Here is a 12,962-nt window from a genome sequence, read left to right on the forward strand (position 1 = left end):
TTAGTGATATCAAAGTTAAATTTCTTTCCCTCTTCATCTTTGGATTTATTCTTAGCTCATGGAATATATTCAGAATATCTCTAGGTCCAGTCTACGACAGCTACTTCATCATCACTTTCAACCTCTTCATCACTGTCATCAACTATTTCTTCAAAGACGCCTCAATCAGAATCATAGCCTACATTGCCTACCTTCTGAGGCTTATTAAAACGTGCATATTTGAATTGTGCCTTCATGCTAGATAATTTTCTAGTTAAAGCAGCTAAATTAGGACAATCAAACTCAATATTTTCTTTAAAATAGCTAGTATTAGTCCTCGAATTGCAATACTAACCAACTCAGCTTCTGAAAGTGTTAGAGTGTAGCATTGATTCATGACTTCTTTGAACCTCTAGAGGTAATGGAGTCCGGATTCATTGTTCCCTTGTTTCACATCGACTAAATCCGCAATCCCCTTCTCTATGACCCCCTGAATCAAAGTACTGAAGGAATTTGGTTTCCAAATCTTCCTGTCCAACAGTAGAGTCATGTGGTAGAGATGCAAACCACGAAAATGCTGGTCCTAATAAAGAAAGAGGGAAGAATCTCACTTTAAATGCAGGCTCATGAGCAACTTCCCCAAGCTGGGCCAAGTATTGACTGATATGTTCCATGGTTGACGTTGAACCTGTTCCAGTGAATTTGACAAAATCAGGTAGCCTATATCTTGGTTGTAACACCACTTGATCATATCATGTTGGACATGGTTTTCTATATGAAACTGTCATATTCTTAGGCTTTAAACCGAACTGGCGTTGAACCAATATCGGTCACTTGATTCATGAGCTGATCCACTTGAAACTATGTCCCTTGCTGATTCATATTATTTGGTTCTAGATAACAAGTATTCTTCCCTCTTGGAGGATTAGGCTAATATCTAGGATTCTCATAAGCATTCAGAGTATAATGCTCAGAAACACAATGATAGCCAGGGGTACCTCTCCAAGTGCTATTCTTCCTTGATATTGTGGAGCATTGAAATCCCTAACAAGTCTTTTTGTTCTGAGGAGCAATTTTTATAGCTGAATGACCATTGTTATAATCTATTGTCGGTTGTTACACTGACTGCGTTACCTCCATTAAAACGATGATTTCCAACCAATGTTTCCCCAGATGCTTGTTCTCCTAATGTTTGCCCAACAAATATTTGTCTAGTTCCAGCAGGGATGGAATATGTTGGACCCCTATTCTGTAATACAATTCACAATGGAGAAAATTCCTTGGTTGCCACTAAAAATTATAGCACTTGTTTCATAGCCATCGAAATTTCTAAAATTCCTTGGTTGCCATCAGATAAATTTTGCGTTTCCCTGATTGCCACTTTCCGTTAAGTTATAGTCACTGACAGTTGGGTCCTACCGTTTCTCCTCCGTTACGATGGTGTCACCCGCTTACCGAGTCCACAATCCTCAACAAATTAAACATGCCCTGCTGTGCGCTCGCAGCCGCAGCGTGATGCAATGGCCAGGTTGACGCTGAGCTACTCCACGATCGTGTCCCACACTAGCGCCTTCCTCGCGGAGCAAGCACGGCTGCCTTCAGCTCCAGCTCCGAGGCCGTCGCACGGCGGTATTTTGCCGCGACGCGAGCACCAGAAGGTTCGACACGTCGCTGGCGAGCACGAGGTCCGCGACGGGGAGGTCGATCGAGCAGCGTGGCAAGGTCGTGCTGGAAGCTCCCGCACGCGCGACCACCTCTTCTAACTGAAGCAACAGGCACATGCGGCTGCACGCGGCGCAGTCGGCCGGCCATGACACGACCGCCTTGAATTGAACCGCTGCACAACCAGGAGGAGAGCTCCCTGAGGCACAGAGGCGCGGAGCGCGGCAGCAGCGCAATGGGTCGTCGAACACGGCCACGAGCCCACGAGCAGGCGCGCCCGTCTCGCCACTGCCGCAAAGACCGATGACAGGTCCCGCGCCAGCCAGGCAGTGCAGGGAGCGACAAGAATATGTATGAAATGTAGTTTGATTTCTAAACCAGCGTATTTTTCAAAATGAAGGATCTGCCTCACTAGTTGTGGTGACTCGCGCTAAGGAAGACATAGAGCAACTTTTGGGAGAACTTTTAGTGGGATGATTGAGTCTTTTTGGCTATGGGCGTTTGTATCCTTTTGATAGTTCTAGTGTGAGGGGTGTTTCACCTTGCCCTTCGAGGATTAACTTCATTCTCTCTATACTATTAATGCAAGGCACCTGTCATTTTTCTTAAAAAACAGTAGTTTCTATGAAAAGCACATGGACATGATTATAGAAATAGTACTGTAGTTCGGGCACATATAGTTCGGTTGTATAGCAAGGACGAACAGTACTTATACTTCCCTGATCTATCGCAGTCCTCTGATTCAAAAGCAGTTTTTTAACTTCCCTCGACTTTTAAAAACCGTTCACTTTTGCATCCTAAGCGGTCGGTTTGATAGTGGTTTTGCTGATGTGGCGCTACATCAGAGGAGGTAAATCAGACTAAGTTGGAAGTTCAAAGAGGTAAATCGGACTAGAAATATATTTTATAAAAAATATCTAAAAACTTATAAAAAAATTTAAAAATTATCAAAATATATTTTGTATGAAAAATAATACAAATAAAAATCCAAAAACCTAGTTTAAAATTCATACAAAATTTGTTTTATCTTGGAAAATTATGAAAGTAGTTTTAGATTTTTTTTTTCAAGACATACTCTATGTTATGGTGCCTAGCTTGAAATATCTTGTTCATGTCACTTGATTATATCTGTATAAATATCATGACCCGTGTGCTACCATCTAGATTTTCATGTCACGTTATGCTTCATAATTCAAGAGGCCTTCATGAGGACAATAAATTCTGCATTTTGGATGGAATTAAACGTAACGCTGAAATTTTTGGCACTTTGCATTCCATCATTTTAATGTAGTTGGCATTTTGCATTTTGTTTTTTTTAACTAAACACCCCCTTAATTAAAGTGAACCTTACCGAACTAAGACAAGCATCTTTGAAGAATTACATTTTAAACCTCACTCTCTAAATTGAATACCTAGCTCGATTGATGAGTTTACATGAAACATCAATAGGGAATTTATTCTTAGCTGCCATCTCTCCGTCTATTTCTTTGCATGCATTGAGCCCACTTCGATTTCTCTTTCGCATGCAGCGCTGCATTTGGATACAGATGGCAACATTCCAGTACGGTTATATCTTGTGTGTTGCTGATCTCCAGATTGATGATTTTCAAGTGTTGGAAGGTGTAAGATGCTTCGTCGCATATATCAACACCACGATGTCCAATGCAAGTTGAGAGATGGATGCTCGGCTGGAAACCATATTCTTCTAAGGTACAATACCATATGGTTGCTCACCGTGCGATTGTTTTCTTTCTGAGATCGAGTAATTTGCATCTGCAACAAAGGTTGAATCTTGAGCGATTGTTTTGCTCAGTTTTCTGAGTTGGGTTTCTGAGTGAAACTTAATGTACCTCAATGGCAAATGCTGAAAGGAAGCCGCGGATTAGGTGTCCATACTTGTTATGTTTTCAATGTCTGATGCTGCTCTCATGAAACATACGCCTTACCTAGCTTGATGCATCTGAACAAAGGTTTGTATTTTGCCCCTGCATTTACACATGTGCGTGAATCTGCAAGCAAAATGGTTGAAAAGTTCACCATTGTTGGTCAGGTGTTGTAGAGTTAGTTGCAGATCATGTAGTTTTGTAACGAAGGGAAACCCCTTTCACCAGAAGATGCACAAACTCTGGAAAGGTCATCTTGTTGTAGAGTTGCTATATAATCTGAGCTGCGTATTTGATTTAAAATGAACCTAATCAAACTAAGAGGGACATCTTTCAATTTTAACTGTAATTAATTACATTTTGACACCACATTCTAAAAATTAAGTACCTTGGTTGATGAGTTTACATAAGACATCAATAGGCAATTCATTCTTAGGGCAGTCCTAATGAAAGAAACTATGTAGTTTCTATGACATAGGATGCCGCACCAAGAAACTGCTCCTTTGCAATTCATGATTTCTACAACTTCATTAACATAAATGATAACTTAAATGCAGTACTAAAAACAGATAGATCAACTGTGGCAACTATTTTTACAACTAACATATGTCGACAACACACAATTGCAAAGAACCATAAAAAATTGTCATCAATTTCCAATAGCTGCCGGCCAGCAAATCAACACGATGGCAAACATATATATAATGTTCCAGATGAATCATCGTGCTGAATCAACCCATATAGCAAACACACTTTCCAGAACTAAATATTATCATATAGCAAACTGGGGAAAAAGATAACAGTTAGCACATATGCAAAATAAAATAGTAAGGTGGCATGTCCATATGCCAGGTACTGTTGCACATGCACTCCAAATCACGTGAACTGAAGCCAAGCCGCACGTCTCCAGATGCCAGGTCTCCTCAGTACTGAAGCCATCACATCACTGCAGAAGCCATCACGTGAAAGGGAAAAGGGAGCAGGAGCGCGCACAGGATAAACGAAGGCCGCGCGCGGGAAGTTTCTAGCACGGGTGCGGGAGAAGCCACGCGCTCGCAGGAGAAGCGGCCTGCCGCCGCAGGCGCACTCGATCCCATCAATGCCGATAGAAACAGACGATTTCTCCCCGGTGGTGTTTTTGGCGTTTCCATCAGCCTCGTTGCGAGCGTAGACCTGGTTTCTCAGGGTAGAAACGATTTCTTCAGTTTGTACTCTCTCCCTTCATTAATTCTACTGCCACATCAGCAAAACAGTGAGTTGACAACATAATTAATAGAGATAGAAACTGCTCATTAATTACTATTGGGACTGCCCTTACTGCTATCTGCTCTTCATTAGACTATATTAGAGTGCTCAGTAATAGTCCAGTACCTACCATTTGTCCATCTCTTAACTGTTGAAATCCGTCATCATGTTTTATACTGGTCTATTTCTTTGGTTTGAGCCCACTTTGATTTGTCTCTGGCAACACTTGCTTGGGATACAGGTGGCAACATTCCGGCTATACCTTGTGTGCCGCTGGTCTTCCTCACAAGCTGATGATTCCTCTTAATCTTGTGTTTCCTATATGCAAGGCGTGCTTGCTGTCTTGTGTTGGGGCAGTTTTTGGTATTGTGCTTCGGCCATGTACCCATGAGAGTTGGAATTTTGATAGACGCGACCTGCAGAAATTCTGCTATTGCGTTTCCTCACTCTGTCCCATCTTTACCCTGGTGTTGGAAGGTGTAAGCTGGTTAGTATATCATATCAACAATATGTCCAAGTTAAGAGGTTGATTCATTGGTAACGTATATTCTTGGAAGGAATTGCTGCACATCAAGCTATTGCTTATGAGATCATGGAGTATTTTGCATGTGTGAAGAAAGTTGAACCTAGAGCAATCATTTGACTTCAGTTTACTGATGAGTTTGGTTTCGTCCTGAGACTGAATGTATGTTGCTCAATGACAAATGCGCAATCTGTGCCTGATAGCTATGGAACGTATGGTTGATTAGGTTCCAGTCATTAGATGTTTCCACTGATGTGATGCTGCATCTCATAATGAAACATGTGCCCTGCGTGGCTCTTGCGTGTGGTGACGAACTGGGTGAGTGATTACACTGACTGACTCAGTGCTTAGAGAATGGGAATCAGTACTAGAAGCAGGAACACATTTTGTTCCTGCTGGTCAAATCATTCTGGGTGAATGATTTGACCAGCAGACCAAGTAGCTAATTGCAACAGTATATATGGCCAAAACTACAAAATGAATGAAACAACATAATAACAGCCTAAAGGGACACAAATCAGAGCAAACGTTGAAGAGCAGACTCGACCTCTGAATCTCTAACAACTGATGGCACACTTAACTAACACTAACAGTAGTTCCTGATTCCAGTTTATCCTCTTAACATTTCAGCTACAGCCTTAATTTCCTTGTCCTTTATTGGAGTATAATCTGGGAAAAAGGGCTTAATCCAATGCAATATTGAGCTCGGATGTCGCAAGCTCGGCGGTCCTTATGCAAGCTCCTACCTCCTTGACTGTACAGGATTCAAATTCTTATATTTCAGTAAACAAAGTGCATCCCATCAATAAATCTTACTCTCTTTCTGACCTCAACAACTGCATCGGGTACTCAGTGCCGATACTTATTTCGACTTGAACATGTTTTCAATCTAATCTACTCAGGAGTCAGGACCATCATCATCCAACCCCTACCCTGCCCTTACCTAAAAAGAACCAGTAACCGAAAAGATCAGGATTTGCTATGGGAGAGGAGCAACAAACCATTCAAATCAACACGTGCAGGTTATTACTTCCTTGATTCATTCATCATGTCTAGATCATTGGAAACTATTTTCATTACAGTCATGAAGCTAACAGATGCTATCACAGACCATTTTTTGTCGCCGCTCAACAAAGAAGATACAATTTTGTTTCTGATAATCAATTATCATAAACAAAAACAAAAAATCACACATAAGTTGCTCGTCTTTGATCTCCATTGTCAGTTCCATATCATTTCTTGTCATCCTCATCCTCCTCCAAGGATTGTTTGAACTCTTGTTTCCAATGATCACCTTAAGCCACCTAAGCAACATGCTCTTACTTTGTCCTAGATGGTGCACAGAACAATAAAAGTTAGCAATTTGCACTGCTGAAAAGCGAAACACATGTAGTTGATGCAAATAGCTAAAATGAAACCAATTGTGTTTCAACCAAGTAAGCTTACGCACCAGAACCACACAACTGATCACAATTGATATAACAATCATAGACCACCAGACTAATTATGATATAAATGCCATGCACTTTCTAAAATGGTAGTGTGTAGTACAATAGTATGCCATCTAATATCGATTTGTACAAAATAGGTCATATAATATTATTTTCTGTTCAGCAGTAGTTCCCCTCGGATTATTGCTGCATCCATTTCAAACTACAAGTGCAACCGAATTCCGAACACTGATTTGCCTTATTTCATATTTATTATTCCTGATAGAATGATGGACCTAGGAAAGTAATCTCAAATTGGAAATGAATGAAAAAACTTTTTTTGTGTCACAAAATGTGTACCATTAGATGAATCACTGATCAAAGATGACAAAGTTTGAAAGTCAATAAGTATGGGCAGCATATAAAAAAATAGAGAGTATAATTAAAACTAATACCCGATGCCCGTAATCCTTTTGCCTTCAAAAACATCTGTAGCTTCAATCTGACTTTCCTTATTAGAAACGAGGATCGCACGTGTCCTTTCATGGCTTTTCTTAGTCTCTTCCCTCAAGGAGGCCCATGATTGACGTTGAGCGTCCAAGTCAGCCTCTATGCGGTCCAGTGCTGGACTGACACTAAAATGCATAAACGCGATGCCACCCCAAAGGAATAAAGTTACAATGGATGCAGCTTCGTTGAATGCAACTATGGCCCTGAAAAGAAACAAATGGATGTAACAATTCGTACAAACAATTATCAGTTGTTGTTTCTTTATAGATAGAAATCGAAATTGGAAGGAGAAGTCATACCTGTACCCCAGACTGCTGGGAACTTCCTGGTTATGAGTTTGCGGGCCCTAAAGAAGAACAAACAGCATCATCAATACCAGTAATATGATGGTTATCACAATCACAACATGTATCTAGGTTCAAATGGTCACATTGAGCTAGCATGACAAAAATCAGCCATTGATATTACTAACTTCATTTCATGTAGAATCATATAAGAATAATAGTAATCTCAAGTAAAGGATCAAATGTGAATGTGATCCGGTAGGATCAGAATGTGACAACAAACATGTCGACATTGAGAATTTATAGCAATTTAGGTTTATGTAGCTTAATAATGATAGATATGACGATAGGTGATAAGCTTCATGGTAGAGAGGGAAACAGCTCTGATCAGCAGCTAAGGCCCTAAACGACCGGGCTTTGTAACCTTAAAAATCAATCTTCTATGTCAAACGACAATATAATTTATAATTGCTTAAAAAACAGTATATCGAGTAACATTAATAAACAAAATTAAGTAAGTTGAATAGAAGTTGCTACATAAAAGGTTGTAAGAGAATAAGAGATTGGCAAATCGTTATTGCTTCAGATTCAGTTCGACAAAAGAAAAAGAAAATATTTTTCCCCTCACCTACGTTTTCTTATATAAAGATAAAGGTTATACTTTTTTTCTATAGTAAAGAAAAATTTATATGAAAGATGTTTTCTAATAAAAATTATACCTTTTTCTAATATATATATGAAGGAAAGATGCCTATAGTCTACTAATTACTGTCCTATGTGGCCACCAAATTTAAAGACTACCAAACCAAACCAAATCAAAGAGGAGCAGCGTACTCAAATCTCAAATCAGAGACCTAGCTAGCAGCATACCTGGTTGGCTGGCTGCGGCGTAGAACCAGTAGATGTAGAGAATCTAGAACCCGTTGAGAGTCGGCCATGGCGCTCCAGGGCAGATGGAAGGCGGCGAGGCGGTGCGCGGGCCATCTTGGTTGCCACGGATCGAAGGAGCGCTGCTCCTGCGGCTGCCATGATGGATTTACCAGAAAGGGATCGGATTTTGTTCCTTCTTGGCGACAAGAGAAGAGTCCAGTCGAATCGAATAAAGGATAGCTAGGGTTGACGACGTGGTTTGGGTTCTCCTGATCTCTCCTCGCCCCCCTCTCTATTCGGCTGCTATTTACGACGGCACACAAAGGGGCGGCGGGAACGGAAAGGATTAGGTTTTCCTTCTCGGTAATCTTCGGTCGGAGCTCGGGGTCGGGGCCAGAACTTCCTCCCCCACGGAAACGGAAACGGAAACGGGCGGCGGCTCCCCGGCTCTGCTCGGAGCTCTTGGTTGGCGCGTGCGCGCTAACAACAATCGCAACGCGTGCGTGCCAATTTAGATTTTACGAGTTTTTTTTTCTCTTTCGGGATAGCGGGTTCGTGGGAGATAAAAAGGTCGAGGAGATAGTTTCTAACATCTAAATAGTAGAAGTACTACTATTTTTAAAAATTTATATATCTTTCTATGTTCCATAATACTTTTGTACAGGATTAATAATTCAACCAATAGAAAAAAAATAAAAAAGTAGTTATGAAGTTTAAAAAACTAGAAAAATGAGTATATCTAATTTGTCGAGATGCAAATAGCTAATATAAAAGCACACACGATTTCTGTTCTTCGGTACCAAAATAGTTGTCAATGAATACCCAGTTTAAGGCCTTGGTTTAGTTCCGAAAAAATTTCGGATTTCGGCACTGTAGTATTTTTGTTTTTATTTGACAAATATTATCCAATCATAGACTAACTAGGCTCAAAAGATTCATCTCATGATTTACAGACAAACTGTGCAATTAGTTTTTATTTTTGTCTACATTTAATGCTTCATGCGCTTCAAGATTTGATGTGACGTGGAATCTTAAAAAGTTTTTGCTTTTCGGGGTGAACTAAACAAGGCCTAAAACTTTAAACTAATACCTTATACACTTTACACTGCTAGGTTCAAAACTTTAACTCAGGATTTATAAACTTTCAACTGATATGACAAACTTTATACTTCTATGTATAAAACTTTGAGCTATGATATTTAAGACTTTGTGCTTTTAGGTAAACTTTCAACTATGACACTACATATTTTAAATTGCTAGTTTTAAAACTTTAAATTATTACACTACAAGGAGTGTAAAAATGGCCGACAGTTGTTATACTGTTGGGCATTTACTTGCACCGTCGGAAAGTGTAATGCCCGAGCGTATACCGTCGGGAACCTCCCGTCGGGCATCCATGGTCGGGCATTCCCCCTTTTACCGACGGGTAGTCGGTCATTGTGTGGCCGACCGTATGTTTCCGACGGTTAACGCTCAACAATTAGTTTGTAAACACACCAAAAAGACTTTGGTCGGACATGAATTGCCGAGGGTACCCCGGTCGGGGACTTGTTACTTGACAGTTTTTTAAAACCCATCGGGAAATATATATACAGTCGGAGTTTTGTTGAATGACGGCTTTTTAAAACCCATCAGGAAATATATCCAGTCAGGAATGCATTGCATGACGGGTTTTTAAAACCCGTCGGGAAATATATTCGGTCAGAGATTTGTTGCATGACAGTTTTTAAAACCCATCGGAAAATATAATTTGTTGGGAATTTGTTGTACGACGGTTTTTTAACCCATCGGGGAACATATTAGCAACGATGTTTATTAACTATTAGGAAATATAATCGGTTGGGGATTTGTTGCATGACGGTTTTTGAACCCATCGGGAAACATATTAGTAATGGTGCTTGGGATATTTTGTAGCCATAAATAATTAATATTTAACAATGAAGATCAATTCTAGATGTACATTCACACTATAACTCACGATATTTCATAACCAGCTCTACAATATTGCATAGTACAATGAAAGTTTGAAGCCCAATGACAACTAAAGAAAGGTACGAACAAGAGATTCCAAAAGTTTCTAAGAACATTCTTCAACGTAACATAAATTAATGTTTAGACTAAAATACTTGACTAAGATGCCGCTATTCACAAGGCATAACAAATACTACTTAAAAGTGCCACACACTTCATATGTTGCATAGAATCTCTTCTCATCAATAGGCGCCATCATCATCATAACCATGGTTCACATAATATTTGCCATCATCTTGGGAACGATAGAATTCATCTTCATAATCATAGGTATCATCCTCACTGTCATCACCACTATAGTTTTATCCACCAATGTTATCCTACAGAAGTTGTAAAATTATTTCTATAAACATATGAACTAACTTGAATACATATAAGATAGATTTTATAATACTTTGGCATGAATATGCAACACAAATAATACTTACATGTTCAGATGCATTAGGAACAGTTTTCTTATGCTCTCTAGAGAATGCAACCTCGGATTCAGAAGTAGGCTGCATGTCATGCATATATTAGTTTATACTTTGAAGATCAGTTTACTTTAATAATTTGTGCTATGTGAGGTAGAAGTAAAACTTACCAAGTTAATCAAAGTCCATTCCTTGTTTAGCGGCAAGTGTCTGTAAAAACATCATAGGTTAGAAATAGGTATTTATTTGTACGCATGTTTTTATTCTAATGATAGTTACCCGCACAACATGTTCAAGGTTGCTATATTTATTTTGTAGCTGCAAATTTTCCCTTTCAAGTCGCTTCTCTTTAGCAGAAACAAGTGGTTGGGCACTTCTTTTTCTTGTCTTGATTGCTTCTTTCTCATCAACACTAATTGCTCCATCACCAATTCCTAGCTTACCATGCGGCATTCTACCTACACACTCATAAATGACACTTGCATCTAATTCTGGATGCTCAGTTTTCCAATTCGTGCCATACTTTTTTTCCATTCCTTCTTCATATTGTGCCTTTTTCCAAAAAAACATAGAAAAGCTAAGGTTCAGTTACAAGACAAGTACAAGAGCTATCTGTTAGATAATCCAACCCCCAGACCGTTGGCTATTGGACATAAAAGCCGACGGTGTCACCCAGACCGTTGGCTATTATACTTCCCTCTCGGCATTCTAGTGTAGTTTCTGACGGGTTGATATCTAACCCTCGGGAATAGGTTGTACCGTCGGCTATACTACACATGAGTGACGGTGGACCTTATAACCGTCGATCACATATTCACTGTTGGCCATTCACGGTTTGGCCAACTACCCATCGGCTATTATACTTCCCTGTCGGCAAAGGTTGTGTTTCTAATTATATTAAAAACTTTATAATACTCGGTTGAGAACTTTAAACTAGATTTTATAAACTTTTGATCCACGACAATCTAAACTTTGTATTAATATATTCAAGATTTTGATCTATCATAATATAAACTTTGTACTACTAGTTTTAGAACTTTGCATCCAAAATTTATAACCTTTAAAAACTATGATACTATAAACTCTATATTTCTAACTTTAAAACTTTATACTCCGGATTATAAACTTTGAACTATCAAATTATAAACTTTGCACTACTAGGTTCAAAACTTTACACCTAAAATTTATAAACTTTCAACTATTAAATTTAAACTTTGTACCATTAGATTCAAAAATCTTTAAACTATCACACTATAGGCTTTGTACTGCTATGTTCAAAACCTTACACCCAGAATTTATAAACTTTAAACTATTAAATTATAAATCAAAACTTTATACTACAAGATTTAAAACTTTATACTACAAGATTTAAAACTTTATACTTCTAAGTGCAAAACTTTATCATCACGAAAATTGTTTCAAAACATATTCAACATGGATCTACTTTTATAAATCTTGTCATAACAAACATAATGGTGCAACCAAAATTAAAAATAGATGCTTGACAAGAAAATTATCATATTATAAAATTTTGTGTACCATATACATATTTCGTATAAACATGATCTGACGCAGATCTAACATACAGGTGCACCTCCCACCCCCTCTCACGCGTCCACCCTCTATGAAAAGAAAGAAAACAGATCCAAAATATAAAATGGAGATAGCTAAAATAGAAAGTAGACACGTACTACTCATGATCAGTGACAGTAAAAAAAATAAAAAAAAAGCGTGCGTTGAAACGTCGCTTGGCGCACACACGCTGTATAAGAATTGTGGTATGTAAAGTATTAATGAGACCGTTTGTTACGGATTACTGTAGTGACTATTCACGACATAAAAAATAGCACCTTTACAAATTAAGTGTCATAACCACTGCAGTTGTGCAATAAAATGAGGTGAAAATATCAAACTTTTGATATTTTTTCTCCATACAACGCACGGATATATTTACTAGTTGGCAAAAAAAAAAAAGAGAAAATCCTGTCGAAGAACCTGCCCCTACCGCTGCTACAGTACTGCCACTACTACCAAATCTCTCCAATGAAATGAACAATGGTCTGAGATCATGGGAGCACCAATACCACTCTAGGCGACTGATATTAAGCACTAATCTCTAACATTGGTGGTTG

The 12,962-nt window shown here is 38.9% G+C and overlaps 1 protein-coding gene across 1 annotated transcript; it reads right to left on the reverse strand.

Moving 5' to 3' along the window:
• LOC110429612 lies at positions 6,296-8,890 on the reverse strand. The gene is made up of 4 exons (XM_021445804.1): positions 8,387-8,890; positions 7,532-7,578; positions 7,178-7,435; positions 6,296-6,621 (listed from the first exon to the last, which is right to left on the reverse strand). Exons 1-4 carry the CDS (start codon positions 8,543-8,545, stop codon positions 6,612-6,614), a joined length of 474 nt encoding a protein of 157 aa, XP_021301479.1. The 5' UTR covers positions 8,546-8,890; the 3' UTR covers positions 6,296-6,611.

Source organism: Sorghum bicolor, chromosome 8, assembly GCF_000003195.3.
Source record: "Sorghum bicolor cultivar BTx623 chromosome 8, Sorghum_bicolor_NCBIv3, whole genome shotgun sequence".
Lineage (NCBI taxonomy): Eukaryota > Viridiplantae > Streptophyta > Magnoliopsida > Poales > Poaceae > Sorghum > Sorghum bicolor.